The 18,630-nt window shown below is 42.4% G+C and overlaps 1 protein-coding gene and 1 long non-coding RNA gene across 3 annotated transcripts in view; one reads left to right on the forward strand and one right to left on the reverse strand.

Moving 5' to 3' along the window:
• Positions 1-16,040, forward strand: part of DCBLD1 (discoidin, CUB and LCCL domain containing 1) — a gene marked incomplete at its 5' end in the record, with an annotated part of 48,928 nt that extends 32,888 nt beyond the window's left edge. The window contains 10 exons of one of the 2 annotated variants that reach the window (XM_084514221.1): positions 2,236-2,276; positions 3,568-3,783; positions 4,525-4,655; positions 6,423-6,570; positions 6,660-6,776; positions 8,258-8,348; positions 9,377-9,426; positions 10,983-11,102; positions 11,318-11,362; positions 13,655-16,040. In XM_084514221.1, the coding sequence (XP_084370347.1) occupies positions 2,236-2,276; positions 3,568-3,783; positions 4,525-4,655; positions 6,423-6,570; positions 6,660-6,776; positions 8,258-8,348; positions 9,377-9,426; positions 10,983-11,102; positions 11,318-11,362; positions 13,655-14,172 (1,477 nt within the window). In that variant the 3' untranslated portion in view covers positions 14,173-16,040. The remainder of the gene's footprint in view (positions 1-2,235; positions 2,277-3,567; positions 3,784-4,524; positions 4,656-6,422; positions 6,571-6,659; positions 6,777-8,257; positions 8,349-9,376; positions 9,427-10,982; positions 11,103-11,317; positions 11,363-13,654) is intronic. The other variant, XM_084514220.1, reaches the window with a different exon arrangement.
• On the reverse strand, positions 11,121-16,981 carry LOC311434209. Its single transcript, XR_014691318.1, has 2 exons — positions 16,632-16,981; positions 11,121-11,964 (listed from the first exon to the last, which is right to left on the reverse strand). It is a non-coding gene; the product is annotated as an uncharacterized lncRNA (long non-coding RNA).
• Positions 16,982-18,630: the final 1,649 nt, after the last annotated feature.

Genomic DNA, 18,630 nt, shown 5'->3' on the forward strand with positions numbered 1-18,630 from the left:
TGCCTGTGGAGGCCCGTGACTGTACATCTGCACATGTGAAATCATTTGTCTTTGAAAATGGAAGAGCCGACATGCTCATGAATTGTGAAATATGTGATGTGGTGTTAACCTGCGCTGCTTATAAGAAGCTTCCTTGGGACTGACTCTGGAAAAAATGGATCTGAGATTTACACACATTTATCATGTAAAGCAGCATCCTTTTTTTTTTTTTTCTTTTATTTCAGAGGCACCAGCACAGGTCTGCCATGCTGTCACTGATGCTGTTGGCTAGGCAGGATCCTGAAGGTTGCCAGGAAAATGAGGAGCACAGGGTGATGCCATTCCTTAACGGACAAAGTGAAATTTGTGTGACAAATGCCACCTGTCACATTACGAAATTGATGAATTACCACTCACTGAATTAGTTTGTCCTCCTTGGTGACTTGCGGAATTATAGCAGAAATATTTCAGCTTGATTTTATAGCTTTATAGATCCTGGGAATGCTAACCTCCTCCCTTTCATTGCTAAAATTGCAGACCTGTAGTTTGAAAGGGACCTCAGTGACTTTTTTATTATGAAGGGATAGTGTATAAATATAAATAAGCATTTGAGGAGTGCTGTGATTTCTGTTTTGGGGAGGTTTTACTGATCGCTGCGTGTTTTCCTTTTCTTTTCCTCTTTTGAATTGGATCGCTTTGCATTCACTAAGAAAGCAAAAATAGTTTTGGCTGTAGTTCCAAACTGGCTTGTAGCAAGCAGAGCACATCTGATGGCCCGTGAGGATCGCCTGGGGGGAAGATGTGGGAGGGGAGGGGTTGAGTTTCTCAGTAGCTACTCCACCGCCTACATGCCCAAATAAATCAGCTCCCTCCCCACGCCCTCCATCATCCCTGAAGGACTTTGTTTGCCTGTAGGCGTTAACTTTCCCTCGGTGACAAAAAAAAAAAAGCAGTGTTTTTCTTGACCTTGACATGGGACCACTTTCCACTTCCCCATTTGCAGGACTCTCTAAACATATGGCCGTGTGCATCACTGTTAGGCTATGGGCTGATGGACTCTTATAGGTAATCTTTGGGGAAATTCTCCTGGCTGACAACAAAGGGCAGCCTGAAGGGGAGCTGTCTTGAACTGCAGTTGTTTTACTGCTCTGCTCAGTTGTGCTGGCCACGATTCTTAAAAAAGGGCACCTGATGCATGCAGCCACTTGAAACAGCATTGAAGGGGTCAGATTTTCAGGAAATACGCAGGAATTCCAGGTTAAAGCCCATGCTTTCATTTTGAATATGCAGCCAGTCTAAGGGATCGTTTTTGGAAAAAGATCTCAGGGCATCTCAGTGGGTATCAGAAAGGAAAGTGGCTCTCTGGATGGACAAGGAGTGCACAGCTTTCCCTTGCTATGGTTACTTCGTGGTGGTCTGAGTTGTGCAGGGCTGTGCTGAGTGGCCAAAGGATTGGCTAGTAAAGTAGTTGGTTACAAGGAGGGACAAAAGGGAAGCCACAGATATGCTGCTGTTAGCAAAGACAAAAGAACAACTCCTAATAAGAGCTGTTGGACATGGTTATAACAGATTATAACAGATTACATATTGTTAACCAGAACATAATCTGTTTAATCTGAATCAGATTAAACCAAGCAACAGTTTGCATTGTCTGACTGATGCGCATGCTTAGCCAACATGGGAATGGCCAGAGCTAATGTGGCTTAGTCACAACCAAGCATAATTTAAGGACAGATTTTCTTCAAACTAGATGTGGACTTACATCAACAGAAGTTCACTGATTTCACTGAAGTTGCTCTAAATGGATGGGAGAAGAGCATTTAGCCCCACGCTGGAGCAGGCATTGTAGGTAGTGCAAGTCCCTGTTGGCTTTCTAGCTCCTGGCTTCTTTTGCATGCTTTTATTTGGCTGGTCTGAGGAGCAGGGGGTGAAGGATTTCGGAGAAGCCATAAGGGCCCTGTACAGAGGAGTGAAGCAGAAGTGCACAGGAAGAGTAACAGGCTGGTGAGATGGGGACTCGGTCACCTTAAAGCACAGCAGATGATCAAAACTGCTGTTAGTGACCTGAATACACAGCACGAGATGCACGAGAATGTTCTTAGGGGGTAGGTGGTCAAGCAGCAAAGTAAGCAGTTATCTGGCCAGAGATATTTTGCTAGATAAAATGTGATTTTGTGCCACAATGAAACCACCCATGTTCTGGCACTCCTATGGCTGGTTCCTGAAAGGCTGAAATACTTTCTTTTTTTCTTACAGTGGTTCCTTGTCAGATAAGCGGTTTATATTTACTTCAAATGGTAAGAATAATGCCTTTCTTCTTATATGTTCACATTTTACCTTTTTATTTAAGTATTTTCCTAAAAGTTTTGAAAAGTAATCAGATTGTAAATGTTAGATCGTGTCCAGTAAGGATATTTTAGGACAACAATTTTTTAAATTGGCAAGTTGGATAAAAAAAAAAATAATGAGGGGATATGAAGTGAGCTAGAAAAAAATAGAATAGGAATAGGTCATATGCACATAGATGAGAAACAGAAATAGCATTCTGATGCTACGTTTCTGGTGCTCGCATATGAAAAATGGCAATCAGATAATTCCATTTTTATGTACTTTAGGTGGCAGAAAATGAAAGCAGTTTTTCTTCAGATATTTATAAGTTCCATCTTCATTATCCCAGAACTAAAACACACAGAGGAATGAAAATATATTTACATTGAACTTACACAGAGCTACCTTTGTTTATGAGTTTCAAAGAAGCAAAAGCATCTTTAATCCGTCAAGCTGTTAATTTACATAAAACACAGCAAAGAGGGGGGAAAAGTTTGTGCTCATTCATTCGAGTTATATTTCAGTCATTTTAGATAAAATCATTTACTGTTCCACTGAAAACTGTTGAACATAGATAGGCCTTTGAAATTGCCAGGAAATTATTTTTAACTTCATTGAAACCATATCACATTGGCCCGTTTTTTCTGAGGAACCTTGATGTGTAGAATTTTGTGGGTTCTTTGGTGGATTTTATAATACTTGCCTGCAGCTATTACCTTCATGATATCACCTCTTGGCAGCAGTATCAAGGAGCTTCTCTAATGAGTAACTTTCCTAGTCCTCACTGCAGGTGAAAATGGTGAAATATTTACAGTAAAGTGTTCCTTTCAGTACAGTGCCTTCATCTTAGAAAAGTTTTGTACAGCAAAATTAGTGAATGCCAAACTCTAAACACAAATATTATGTTTCAGAAGGAAAAATAAATAAATAAATAAAAGTAGTCTTCACATGAACAACAATAAAAATATTCAGAGATTAAAAAACAAAAGGGCAAATTAAAAATAACAGATGTAGTCAGAAGGTGTCTTGTATGTAGGATCTGAGTTGGTAATGGAGAGGGACTCCATCCCACTACTGCATTATCCACTATAAATTGACTGGCAAACACCACAGTTAATGGACAGCATCAGGTTAGCACCAGATTAGGCAACATCTGACTTGGCTGTTGTGGGCGGTCTTCATATGTTGCTAGCCTAATGTAAAAATATGCTGTGAAAGCACAAAATAACTGCTTATGTCTGTCTGTGTTGGGACTCCTAGGCTGCAATAAATCCCTCAGTCTGGATGAAGCATTCCTCTCCAAGAGCCAGATCACTGCGTCTTCCTACTGGGAGGAGACCAACGAATTTGGACAACTGTTCCAGTGGTCTCCTGACAAGGCTTGGCTTCAAGTCCAGGGGCTGGCCTGGGCCTCTAACCACAGCAGTAACCGTGAATGGTTAGAGATAGACTTGGGAGAGAAGAAGAGAATAACAGGTAGATCACACTGATTATTAGAAGCTGTTTTTTCTGCTGGAGAAAGAACCCAATACAGCTGAAAAGCTAATAATGCACTAATGCAATCTTTCTTTCAATAAATGCTATGTATCAAGGGATATTGTTTTCATATTAAAAAAATCACAGCAATTCACAAGACTGGTCTTCCTATAATAATAAAGGGTTGGACTCACTTTAATACATGCATGATTTGTAAGGATGCTGTAGGCTCAGAACAAAATATTTACACAGAGACCAGTAGAATCTGGATGTATAGTAAATGATTGCTTAGGATCTATTGAGAATGCTTTTCTTAAATCAATAAGAAAGGTTTCAAAGTCACAGAATTTGAAATAATGGCCCTGGTGAAAGAGATTCCTGTTTTCAACTCCAGGTTTAGTGATTAAAAAAGTAAATTAAAGTTGCTGCTGAAAGTGTAAAGACTTCTGGTATTGACCATAATGTCAAAACACAAACAAACTATTACCATTTTTGGAGTCATTAACTTGGGTTCTGTTTAAAGCTCTGTTTTTTGAAATTCACAGTTGAGCGATGATTTCCATTCTTGCCCCAACTTTTAAACTTAGTGACAACCCTTGAATTCCAAACATAGTTTGAAAAGTAAATTAAGGCTTTGAAGGCAAAGGTCTCTGAATTGTTTTTTCTTGTGTGTTTGCATTTGAAAATCTTCCTTTGAGAAGGAAACCTAACTTGAAAATGTCTTCTGCATTCTGTTACTAGGAATTAAAACCACTGGTTCTGGATCTACTACACTGAATTTTAACTTTTATGTAAAGACATTTATAATGAACTACAAAAATAACAACTCGAAATGGAGAACTTACAAAGGAATTCTAAGCAATGAAGAAAAGGTAAGAGAAAGTGGGAAAAGCACAGAGAAAAAAATACATATTCTGCCTTGACATTGAAGGACAGGCTTTCAGTGTCAAGAAAGATTAGGAGTTTCAAACTTGTCTGGACTTGGACAGCCTTCACCAGGGTAATTTACAGCTACGGAGTAGATAGAGAGCTTGTCGAAACAAGGAATCTATCCAGGGCTTGCTGAAGTCCTGAGATATACAGAGGCATGTGAGTGTGTGTAGCATTTTTATTTAAAAAAAAAAAAAGTGTAATTGAAGCTGTACAAAAGGCTATTTGGACAAGTATTTAGCTCAGCTCAGCAGTTGTACTGTATCAGCAAAGCTGAGGTTCAGCTTTAAATGCACCAGGATGGTGCAAAAAAAAAGAGCACAAAAGCAAAACAGCCGTCATGGGGAGAAGCACAGCTCTGCTGGTGGAGCTGCACCTGCAGACTGAGCTTCTCTTTGGGTGACGCTGGGGGCTGCCCCATTTCCTGCCCCACACAGGCATGACTCTCCTGACAAAAGTCTGTAGGAATCAATATCATTGCACTTTAAAAATAAATGCTCATAAACCGAAAAACCTGTACACACAACAGCTGTCACAGACTCCGTATGATTTTGACAATGAACTGATAAAAGCAGTGCAACTAGCTCCTGCAAGCAGTGGGTGTGCTGCACAAGTCGGTATGCAAACACGTTTCTGTGAAAAACTCATGTTTCAAAAGCCCCTCTGCTCCTGCAGCTCCAGATCACTAATCCTTTTTGGGGGAGATTAGCTTGTTCCAGGGTAAGGCTTCACCTGGTCCTGAGTCTTGACTCTAGTTTTTAGAAACTTGTGAGACCTGTGGAGAGATTTCTAATAGCTCTGATTTTCTTAGCTTGTACAGAAAGGAATGTCACTGCACAATGTTAATTGGCTTAAGATTTTTTAAGTGATAAATGTTAAACTTAGGGGATGTTGGCCCAAAAAGTGAAAAGTCAACCTAGTAACAGGTGAACTTCTTGAATGCTAGCCATTTAAAATCTGCTGTTTTGCAGTTTTCCAGTGTTAATTGTTATTTACAAATAAAATTATGGAAGTATTATTATATATGATGTGTTTCAGCTATGGAGCATGACAAAACCTGTCCCATCTGAACCCTGTGTGGCCTGCTGTCTTATCTAAGATATGCTGAGCTTGCTTCCCTATCTGATCAGGCTCTTAAATTCGCATAGGCCATGCCGAAACATCTCCAAGAACTAATTTTGCAAGGGCTACTGTTCTGCATGCAGGCTGAACCGATCCTGGGAAACACTGTATAAGTACAGAGAGAAAGAGATACAGCTACATAGCTAATAGGCAGTCTTCAATCTTGGTACAGAAAGCTGACAAATTTACTAAAATGTCTAAAAATATTTCACTTTAAATAAATAAATACTTTGGTCGGGTTATTTTTCTTTTTACATTTGTATCCCCCATTGCCCAAGGAAGGGCACTGCAGTGCTATTAAATAAAAAATGATAGCATTATACCAGCATACATTAACTAGAAATTACACAGAATTGAAAAGAATGATCATCTTTCTTCTCCAAGTTAATAGGAAAATGTGATCGTCTGTCAGAACTGAAAAGACTGTTTCTCTTCAGAGCTCCCATTTCCAAAAGTCTTGTGGCTACATCCCAGATGATCGATATATTTGGTTTTGCATAACGAAAACGATAGAAGGTGGAAGTCAGGAGCATTTTTGAGAAAGACGTTTAAAACACAGCAAATAACGTGCTTGCATTTTGTTGCAGATATTCCAAGGCAACTCCAATTCTGGTGACATCGTGCGCAATAATTTCATCCCCCCGATAGTGGCCCGCTACGTGCGGATCATCCCTCAGACTTGGAACCAACGCATAGCACTCAAGCTTGAGCTGATCGGCTGTCGAATAATGCAAGGTATGGGGTAAGCAGTGCTTCCCAGGCACAGTGCCCCAAACATGCACCGTGCTACCACGACACAACTGATCCCCTGCTCTCTGTTGCAGTGAACAGTTCATTTACGCATTCAATGTGGCAAAAAACAAGTCAGAGCACTGAAACGTCCCTCGGAAAAGAAGACAGAACTGTTACAGAGCCCATCCCATCAGAAGAAACCAATTTAGGTAATGCTACACATCACTACATTTTCTCTACGATACATCATGTCTTCATCCCAGCCTGAGTAAACTTTAAAGTTTCTCACAAATCAAAACTTTTATTTTACCTTCAGACTTTTTTAATGATTAACTACAGAGAGAATAGGGAGGAGCATGGCTTGTTTTTGTCTTAAGGCACAGAAAAAAATGGAAAGCCTTAATTTCCTTGATGTGAGAAATATCAGGCTTTCTTTTCCCTGTCACGTTGGTTATTTTCTGTGCTTGGTAGGCTCAATGAACTATGCTGAACGCTCATTAGCACTTTTGGAGGAGCTCTTGTCTTCTTCACTCCCTCCCTCTATTTTCTAATTTTTGTAACATACGAGACAGTGGTCTCACAAAAGTGTTACCTTAACTCCTCCCAGATCAAGCATTACTCCTCCCAGAGCAGGTCCCCAGCACCAAGCACCGTACAGTAGTGCATAATCATGTAATTAAACATTTTTTCATAATGCTTATGTTCATGGGTCTCAGACAAGCTACATTCCCATACTTCTCCCTCAGTGCCTTAGTTTGCAATCTTTATCCTTTAATGTTGTGGAGGTAGCTTCTTAGATCTTAATAAAGCAAACAGATAAAATTTGTTGTTTAGGCTATCTGGTGGATCCATAGCCAGGCAGGAATTGAGACCCACCACACCAAACGCTGCTACCAGTTGGGTAGCTGATGGTTGTAGTGCTGTCTCAAACTGGTTGCAAGAAGTGATCACTATAAGAAAAAAAAGATTTGAAACTTCATTTCTCTTGCCAAGAGAAAGCTCAGTTCATCTGTGCAGTGATATGGGTAAATTTTATCCATCTTCACTGAAAATGAGATCTTTAGAGATTTTATCTGCTAAATTGTAAATACCCTGTGGACATGTGCACTGCCTTATTCTCAAAGCCTTGTAAGTGTCTGCAGGAATAGCGAAATGCACACTCCTGACACAAAAGCCACCCCACAGATAATTCCCAAATCCCTGCTCAAAACCATTTTTGTTTAACACGAGCAAAACATTTTTCTCTGTCTCCAGTCTTGGAAATCTTTGAACTATTTTGAGTGAAATGTTTCAACCAGTTCAGCGGGAGCCAGATACTCAGCATAGAGAATTGCAGCTTTATTTAGCAGCTTCATAAGCAACTGAAAACAGCGTTGCTGTAAGGGGCCTTTAAAAAAAGTTACCTAGCATGTAATAAGAAAGAGCTGCTCTTTGCAAGGATGTGTATAGATAGTAAACCAAGTGTCAGCCTTGAGAAATGCAATTAACTCTTCTGACTCAGCACTGTACATGGCAGCTAAGAATGGCTGAGGAGCAGTTTTGCAGTTTTATGATTTTACATCTTCATGCCCTCTCGCAAGGAGCATTCTTGCAAGATTATCTGCCTTTTGCTGTGTTCTCTGCAGTAAAAAATATCTAGCTTCAGAGTAATTTGCCTTTTTAACTTTTATCCATTTATTTCTTCATGCAGGCTTAAAGCTTACAGCTATAATTGTCCCAATCCTCATAGTGCTGTGTCTGTTCCTGTTCTCTGGAATTTGTATCTGTGCAGCCCTACGAAAGTAAGATACTGTCTTTTGTCATTGGAGGTATTTGTGGCTACCTAGCTGGTGCTTCCAACTACATGCCCTCTTTCCAGAGCCTCTCTACCAGGAAACTGGAAATTAATATCTTTTGGAAGTCATCCTTCCAAACAGAACCCACGCTGGGTCTCTGTAAATTGTACTTCTCAACCAACCCCTGGTCAGACGAAACCCAAGGTGAACTAAATCACAACTGCACCCCCTAATTTACAGTCAATGCAACTGGCTGGTCCCTTCAGCCTACATATACCCACAAGTGCTAAGATGTGGTGAAGTCAAAGATGGAACAGTTTGCACACCAAACCAGAGCAAAAATTCAGTAAGGGGAACGTCTGAGCTATCTGAAGCGTTTTCCCTCCTTTTTCTCCTGTTGTGTTTCTGCTTCCTGGTCACTGAGGGCACTTAACCGTGCAGGCTGAAATTGCAGCCGATCTATAAGGAGTTGCACACACACACTGAGATAAGCAGATAAAACTAAGCCACTTCATTTCACAAGTCAGAGGATTGGAAGAAGCATTGCTAGCTTTGGGTCCCACTAGCTGTCCTTTCCTACAAACCTGCCTTCAAATGCAGAACAGGGAAATGCATCTGTCAGCAGGTAGGGATTTGGAAGTATAAGCAAAGCTCCAGCAATGCTGCTTCTTCTCTAGCAGCATCCAGCCCTGCCCTGAATTTCCAGTAAAATCTACAAACTAGTCAAAGAATTCAGAAGAGCAGACCCCAAATATAACCTAGAGTGACAGATAAGGACATGCACACATCAGCTCAACGAGTGCCAGACAGAAGGAGCTTGAACAGCAGCACTCAGGACGTACATACAGATGGGGAAATAACCGAGCGTCAAAATCCTGGTTTGCATGCCTTGCAGTCTAATAAACGCCATCCTCCAGAAACTAAAAGCGAACAGTTGTTCTCAGCTGCTAAACACAGATTCTCTGCTGAAGCAAAGGAGTGAAGATGAAATGCTGTGAGTGCAGAAGTTTATAAATGCTTTCCTCTTCTCGCAGGCAAGAAGCCAAAGGACTTTCTTATGGATTTTCCAATGCTCAGAAATCAGGTTAGTGGAGAACGGTGAGCTTTACCCTGTCCTGTCATGTCTGCTGGGCCAATGGGAAGGATTTTATGCCACTGCACGTGAAATCTTCTCAAAGAACAGCCACGTTCCCTCATTCAAATTCACTATTTCATACAAGGGAAATGGCAAGCGATAGTCCCACTTGTGTCATCCTAGCACAGTGCCCAGAGAAACAATGTAATTTGGTTTCTATGACAGAAAGGCAATTAGCAAAAGATCTATTATACCAGGCGCATAAATTAGCATATAAGAGTGCTCCCAGGTGCCCTCCCTTTCCTTCGCTCCTCCAAAACACCTATTTTGCAGAAAATTGCTACTTTCCTCCTTTTCCCCACAGCAGAGGGGATTGCTGTTCTCCAAGAGAGCAAGGGCTAATAAATTTTTTATGGCTTTAGTGTTTCCATCTTGCTGCCCTCCCTGATTGGGACTGTATTTATGAAGCTTATCAAAACTGATTTGTACTTCACATGTAAAATCAGAGCAGAAGATTGGCTTGAGGACTCTGCTTTAGTTGATGCCTGCAAAACCCCGGTGAAGTAACATACTTTGTCTTGCTCAATTATGCTTTCTAGGGCAGGATCTCTTCCCAGCCTGGAAGTTGGGGTTTAGCTGTTTTTCCTGGTGGGCCAACTCTGCAGAGGAATATCCTTCTGAATCTCGGCTTTCCATAAAAAAAGAAACCACTAAGCCATTTGTGTGTCTCTTGACACGTCTCTTGCAACAGCTCAGCTCCAAAATTTCATCCCTCAGCAGGTGCTGACAACAGGGAAAGGGACTCTGTTACCCATTTCAGCTCACCCTCATTAGAAAATTAATTTGTACTTAACATCATATTTTCTAATATGGTTTTTCAAGGTCACATCATAATCCTTTCTTACTTGCTAATGAGGACAAATCCCATGAAATTGGAGATAGCCTCTTACCCACTCAGTTCATTTGTAGAGTATGCGCTCCATAAATCAAGCTCCTAAACACTGTGAACCAGGCTTGGGACTCAGCAAGCTGGGAGCTGTCCCCACCTCTCCATAAACCTCTCATCACCTCCATAAACCTCACGTTACAGGAAGCAGGCAGGGAACTGACACTGCGGATGTTCTTTCTTCTGCCTCACGAGGATGTTGTGAGAACAAATTAATTGATAGGCGCAGGTGATGAGATATCAGGTAAACAGAAACTATATCATGCTACTGAAAAAAAAAAAAAAATTAAAAAAAATTCAAGCATTATTTTTGCTACTTAAATGATTCAGCTGTTTAAAGCTGGTATTTTACTGATACACCTTGTTAAGGTATAAATATAGGCACCTAGAGAGTTTAAGCCCTTCTTGACAAGAAAGACAAATGAGAAAAATCCTCTACATAGCATAGTTTTTACTTGAAAATCTCAGCTGATAATTCACTTTCTCACCCTCCAAATTTAGGGGGCTTTTTTTTTTTTTTGACAGCAATGAGTACAACAACAATTTAACTTTCTGATCAGCCTTCTGATTTTAAGCATTTAGCTTTCTGATGTCTTCTATTTTTATTTCTTTATCACAGGTTGTTGGAAACAAATCAAGCAGCCCTTCACCCGACATCAGTCGACTGAATTTACCATTAGCTATAGTAATGAGAAGGAGACACCGCAAAAACTAGATCTGGTCACAAGTGACATGGCAGGTAACAGTCACTCCGCCCCCCGATATACTCACTTTATTTTGTGCACAGAATGGGTAACAAGGAGCGACAGACCAACAATATTAGAAGCTCCAATTTCCATGAAAGCTGAGGCCAAGGAACAGATTTATCTCTTTCTATCCCAGACGTATAGTGAAGCAGCACTAGGGGGAGGACACTAGCTGAACCTTCTCTTTTATAGGATTTTTTTCTTGTAGGTATTGGCAAAAAAATCCCTCACTCTGAAATACTTACAATTCAAGGTAAGCATGGAAGGCACTCAGGCAGAGATGCAGTGCAAGGGTGTGCCTAGGATAGAGTAGTTTGACTTTGCTGACTAATTTCTGTGTTTCTGCTTAAACTCAAACATCTCTGGCAGGGGTACAAAATAGAATGCCTCTTGCTGCTGATCAAATAGAAAAATTGCTTAGTTGGTTTGTGGTGGGATTTCATGCCCAGCTGGACGTCGTGCTGAGACCTGTGTGCAGTGGTCCTGGTGCCTGAACTATTTTGGAGATGAGACCTCCTGAAGTAGCAGTGGGTAGATGAGAGAGCAGAAAAGAACACCACAGTGCTCCTCTCCTCTTCTGCCTTGGCTCCAGGTCACTCAGGTCACTGTCTGGATAGAGCAGATCCCTGCATCAGTACTATTTGTATCCCAAACGGGTGGGTTCTTAATTCATCCTCTTAGCAAATCTTATCCCTGACTGTTTTTCTCTGTCTGGAAAGGCTAGACCAAACAGCCATTTTATGGTAGCAGTCATCAGCAATCTTCCTGAAAAATTAGTTTTCTGTTTCCAACCTTCAGACATTAGGAATTCCTTAATTCCTGAGGATTTCTCCAATGTGCTTCTCAGAGAGAAATCTATTAAAAGGAAAAAAAAAAAAAAAAAAAGATCATTGTAATTCCATATGGTGCTATCCCTGGATATCTGTCAAAGACAGTTTGAATGCTTTACAGAAACTTTCAATATAAATATGCAGAGACCTATAAAGCAGTTTTATTTCATGAAGGAAAGGGTGTGAGCAAAGGTTCCTTAAAACTCATGGTTATCCAGCTACCCTGGCTGTGTGCAGGGAGCCTCTGTTCTCCCCAGCCTTTCCTCCTGCAGTGTGAAAATTCATACCTCTCCTTCTGTCCTGACAGCTCCCAAGGCTTTGCATTTCACCTACAGCCTCCTTAAAAATAAGAAACATGAAATAAAAACTGTGAGTACAGCCCAGAAATGTGCAGCAAACACTATTTCACAATTAAATTGCAGAGGGCATGCACCTTGCATGTAGGGCACCATCCCACGTGAAATTGTTCCCCTCGAAATTCCCTGCTGTTTGCTGCTCCTCATGGCAGCCCAGAGCAAGTGGGGACGCTTCTTGCTGAGCGAGTGAGATTACTCAGAGTAGCAGCAGCAATGCTGGCGAGAGCTGCATCACTTAGTGACATATCCTAACACCTTCACCCTACATGCTGAAGTTTGGGAAGTCGCCAGGAACTGCCAGAAAAATCTTTCACAGGACATATGGGATTGAATTTGACGCTCATGTCAGATGAACTATGATGCCAAAACAGAAACTGAGCTAACTTTCTTCACGCCTGCGCCAAAATACAATACTTTATCAGTGTCACTTACTGGAGCTGTTCAGGCCGCCGTATCTATCAGGAAGCGATTTTCACTAGCACCAAAGTGAAAAAGTTGGAAGGCTGAATTCCCTCATGATAATTTTCCGTGATGTTTTGAAAACCCGGTTAGCTCAGATCTCTCTCCTACACGGCAGCCTGCTATCCTCTTTGACTAGAGGCGTGTATATGCACTTCACGAGCAGGCTGCACTCCCTGGGTCTCACTGCATGCTCCTGCTCAGGTCCTTTCCCCGTGGCCAGTGCAGTTCTGCCCCCTCGGTGGGGTTAGCCATCCCCTCGGTGGGGTTAACCATCCCATTCCCCCAGCCGCGCTGCTCCTGCTGCTCGCCTTCTGGCTTGCCCCCCTCGTGCGCACGCTTCAGCTCTGAGCTGACTTCACACATTTCACACTTCCCTTGACTCTCTTGGCTGCCATTCCGCCTAACTTTATCTTCCCTGTCAGTCAGCTACTGTGAGATTCCTTTTAAATAGAGCCGGCACTTGCGCTCGTTAAGAATCCTCCCGGCATCTTAATTATTCCCAAAGTGGAACGAACGCGTGCTTTGAGAACTTCTCCTCCGTGGAACTTCGTGCAAAGTCCTCTCTCTGGCTTGCTGGTGATATTTTGTTAACTTCTGCCTCTTTTTAGGGCTTTGGAGTATACTCCAGAAACGATGATAATGTGTTTGGGGGGGTAGATGGGGAAAGGCAGGCAGGGAGCGAGGCAAGGGCTGGCAGATTGGAGCTCCTCCGCAGAGCAGCTTCTGCCAGGCTCTGCAGTGCTTGCACTGAAGGAGGGTGCAGAGCCAGACCTGGGGCAATGTTTCTTCGCATCCTTGGTAATCACAGATCCGATATAATAACCAAGTCATTTTCTGCCATCTACTACGTAAAATAATCCACCTATGTACTATTGAGCAGCTCATACTTCTTTTTAGATTATCAGCAGCCTCTCATGATTGGAACTGGAACAGTAACACGGAAAGGATCTACTTTCAGACCCATGGACACTGAAGAGGAGGGAAGAAGGGGGAGCGCAGAGTTTGAAAACCACTACCACTGTCCGCTCAGAGCTAACCGGCACGAATACGCGCTGCCCCTGACCAGCCAAGAACCTGAATATGCCACCCCGATCATAGAGCGGCACGTCACCAGAGAAAATAACTTCCCCTCTGAAAACGGCTACAACGTACCTGTAATCTCGTCGCAGAAGCATTCCCTCTCCGCCAGCAGTTTCTCTAGCTCATGCAAAACCGATATGAGGAACGGAGACTATCAGACACCCCAGAGTGTAATAAACTATGATAAACCTAAAGTTAACAGTATTCTGACCTCCGTGAGCTACAGTACGGACTACCAGAAACCTCAGACGAATTCACTAGGGAGCGAGGGTTACTCAACCCCCAGAGACTGCCTCAAACCAATAAGCCAGACAGCAATGACAGCTCTCTTGTGATGTGCTGAGCAAGAGAGACGTGGTGCACAGGAATGTCGCTGCACAGCTTCCGAAGTGAAAACAGAGTTTTAAAGGATTCTGCTGTGGAAGGCAGAAGGCAAACAAACCCTGTGTACATAATATTGCAGTCTTGCTGGGTTCTGACATCTGAAGAAAGCATATGCTGTTTATCACTGTTTATAGCAAGAGAGATGTTATCAGTGAAGACTGTATATCTTATTTTCTGTAACTGATCTCAGTGCTCCGTTTGCAATGTGTGCAATTTGTACATAGCTTTTATTTAAGGAGAATTTCTTAAGTTTCCTTTGCACCTGTGGAATTGAAAGGAGAAAAAAAAACAACAAAAACATTACTGCAGAAATGCCTGTTTAAGAAAAAAAACTCTTTCTCCCTCTATTTTATATGCAGTTGTACTGACAGCTGTATATGTTGTATCTTAAGGTTGTTGTATCTTAAGGTTGTGGTGCTTCAGTTCCTTTCCTATGAAAACTGAAGATAGGGCATCACTATAGTTCTTCTTGGGAGGGTAGAAGTAAAACTACTTGAAGCATGAAGTGCACAAGAGAAGGCAGCTGAGCATTTAAATATCGTGTTCAATTTCACCTGCCCAGCTACTTTTTCACAGCAGTTCTTAGATGCTTGAATTTGATCTAGTTTTTGAGCTGAGCCTAACTTGCTATTCACGTCAAAAACAGGTAGAAAAGTGGAACCAGCATTGGATTCAAGCCATGGTGATCACTTTGCAGACACATCTGCAATAAAAAAAAAAAATCAACACCTGCCGATATGTTTTTTAAGAAATGTGTGTGCAAACAAAATGTGAATTTACAGCTAAGAATTAAATCCTGTTCAAGCCCTAGCTGATGCTGTTGCTGCTAAACTATAAGGAAACTCATTCCTTGACACAAAGCAGCGTAGTTTCTGAACTCTTAATTATTCCACTGGGTATTTTTCTGTCTTGCAAATTTAGTGTAACATTTCCATTTGAAATATTTAGTCAAAGTAAAACGCAGCGTGTGTTTGGCTTACTGTTGCATTTAAATTTGCAAGACAGCAGATCAGCACAGTTGTTTTCAAATAGTTTTTCTTTTGCAGCAGATGTTATCATGAATTCCATTTTTGGACAAACTTGAAAAAGCTTGGGGATGGGTGCAATGTATTGCACAGTAGTTGGCTCCTCTTTCAGCAGAGGCGTCATTGAAGCTAAACAGCTTCAGTGGTGACTGGGACCATCCGCTGCCCTTCTACTCGCAGCAGAAGGAGCCTTACCTTAACTTTGAAAGCGTGTCCTAAAATAGCAAGAAGTTATATACTATTGGGAAGGAAGAACGGTGCTATATTTAAGGCACAGGGATGGGAAATTAGACCACTAAACATGAGCTCTGGGAAAGTCACCGTTTCAAGGCGCTCTGTTTTCTTACGTGTAAATGGGATCATTTGCAAAGGATGCAGCAAAGATTTGCTGTTTGCTCGTAAAGAGCTTTCAGATCCTGGGATGGAAAGTGCTGTAAGAATACAGAACAGCTGTAGTGACACTACACACAAATCTTGCTAACTCAAGCCATATCTGACCTTAAGAAAAGCTCTTAGTGGGTTCTTCACGTATGCTTGTTTCGTGGCCTCAGTGGTGCAGTTCTGTCACGCTGATGCACATTGCATGCAATTCCTGTGCAAAGACGAAAGAGTCGAGCTAACCTTGTAGTCCTCCTGTGTTCACTGTCAATACAGTTTCTGTGAAATGTATAAAACACCTCAGGTTCTGAAGCGAAGCAGCAGCAGCCTGTTTGTTAGACCGAGCTGGGTGGTGTTGTTTACCTTCTGTTGTTTACATGTCTATGTAAATAAAGCACACTGGTATTTGTAAATCAGTCACACAGGCCTGGTACTTAACTTGGTGACTTTATCATCACTGCACACCCACTCTTGTCACATATCCTGCAGGGTGAGAAATAAGTGTTCCTTACTCTCTGCAAAAGTGCCAGTTGCGAGGCTGCAATTTACGTTCTCAGTATGACAGGCTAAAAAAAGATTATCTCGGTGCCCCATTTAGCCTGGCTTCTCTGTCCATAATCTCTAGAGAAGAAGCGCCCACGAACAAACTTCTGCGCCCAACCCTGCTGCTGGAAGCACATAATTGAGGAGAGGATAAGGATGCCCCCCCAGTGAGCCTGTAACCAATACTGCACCCACACAGCTGATTAGCCTGACTTGTCACTTCACAAACAAGCAGAGCTCAGTAATCAGAGCTATTCCCCACCTAATGAGGCACCAAGATAATGTAGCAGTGCAACAGCAGCAGGCAATCGATGCCATGGCTTGTATTATAACCTTTTGGCATGCTTCAGCCACATGTGTCCTGCATCTGCGGCATGCTAGAAGTGCCATAGCGGCATTCTCCCCCTCAGCCTGGGAAACAGTTTTTGGTGACCCTAACAGCAGATATGCACATAATTTCCTACCTGTGTAGTCTCTCCATTCTGATGGTGGCAGAGATACTAAACCCTGATGTAGGAAGGAAAGGGATTGTCCGAATCTCCCAGCTGTGCTGTCTTGACCTCGTGCTCCACCTCAGAATGGCTCCTCCGGCTTGTCTGCCCCAGCCTGTTTTCACAGCCAAAACCAGCTGCAGGTATAACACAGCCAGACTTAGCAAACGCCACATAATTAAAAATTAAAATCTTCCTTCTAAGACAAAGGTTAGAACAGGCCCTGTTTCAAAACATTAACACAGTAGGAAGGGCTGCATTTGCACTGGGTCTCCCTCCAATGTTGCTAGAGATTGTGGCAGAGCAGAGTCTAACCTCTTTATGAGGCTGACCATCTGGTTAACGGAGACTTTCAGCAGTGATTCAGTACCAAACTCCTCTCCTGAGCAGGTGCTCCCAGTAGGCTGGAACAGTAAAACCGCGCCAGAGTTCACAAGAAGGTTAAATATTAACTGGTCACAGCCCTAAGGGTCTACCTGTTCCAGCCGCCATTGATAGCAAGCCTCTGACTGTGCTATGAACAGGGTCACACATTGTCAATGCTCGTCTCTAACCGAAGGAACCGAAGAAAGACTCCTGAGGTAAGAAAGTGCAAAAGATGGTGACTTAAATTAAAAAAGAACCACCACTGCCACCCCAATAAATAAATAAATAAATAAATAAATAAATAAAATTAGATTCTCCAAACACCACAACAAATACACAAATGTGTATGTAGCCTACATGCCCACATCTCAGGAGCATTGGGACTGCTGAGGTAACTGTGGTGGAGGGATCCCTGCTTCATTCTTAAAAAACAAAAACCACGAGGTTGGAGCCCAGCCATTACAAGCAGGTTATGGCCACAGCTCGTCTGGCCTGGCTAAACCCCAGGAAGACTAAGTTTTAATACAGACTTTCTTCAGGTTATTCCCATTATTGACCATCATTTGGCAGCTCCCCACTCTGCGCAGATATCCATGGAGGCCAGTCTAAGGCACAAACTTTCCCTGCACAGGATGGGAATGTCAGGCTGTAGGCCCCATGACAGAAGCAGACACTTGACTGATTAAGTGCTTGGTGGGTCACTATCATTGACAGGTATTATTTGTTTTTCTGTGGTGCTGGAGTCTTCTCTCCCGTGCAGATGTATGACACGGATTGCTGTGCCCTCCCCAGTGCCACCCTGTCATTGCCAGGCTTTTGGGACACTGCCAGCTGAGTCGCTGTAGGACGCTTCTCTACTGCATGGGCAGAAAATGGACTTGTGGCCATACAGCAGACGGGAGAAGGCAGCAGAGGCCTTACAGTGCTCAGATGATCTATCTAACCTGCAGTTGCAATGCAGAGCAAGCCAGGTGCCCAATGTCAGTAAGTGGCAGAGCCCACACCTCTGGAGAGGAGCTAAGGGAGCCCCCAGGCCATCGCTGTTGTGACCTGCCCAGGCAGCCTCCATTTTGTGTCTGTTTAGCACAGGTGGCAACTGCTGCCGCCATCCAGCACAAGGCCTCACTCACCCAGTACCTCTGAAGAATGTAAAAACCACAGCAAAGAAGTGCAGTTGCCATAACAAAGTACACTATTTGCACTAAGTTACGCTTAAACCTCTTGACCTTAAAACAGTAGCGTTGCATTGCAGCAACACCTTCAAAACTGTGCATATAAAGTCACCACTGAGGTAGTTAATAAACATTAAACAAAGTGTAATTATTTGTCTGTGTCCTGGCTTTTGCCAAAGTCAGGCAGTTTTTGTTGTTTTTGTTGTTTTTTTTGGTTTGTGTTAGTTTGGTTTTGCTAAACCAGTAGTTTCTCTGCATGCAGCTCAAATTCATTTCACCGGAGGTGAGTAACAAAAAGCAATTACCTCTGAACAAGAGGTTTGTGACCTCTAAGAAATGAGCCAGAGGTCTCATAGAAGTCCTGAAGGGTCAGGTATCCACTGAAAACCAACCTTGTAAAAATCCATCAGTGTTCTTCCATTAATCCTCTCTCC

Source organism: Aythya ferina, assembly GCF_964211825.1.
Source record: "Aythya ferina genome assembly, chromosome: 3".
Classification (NCBI taxonomy): Eukaryota; Metazoa; Chordata; class Aves; order Anseriformes; family Anatidae; genus Aythya; species Aythya ferina.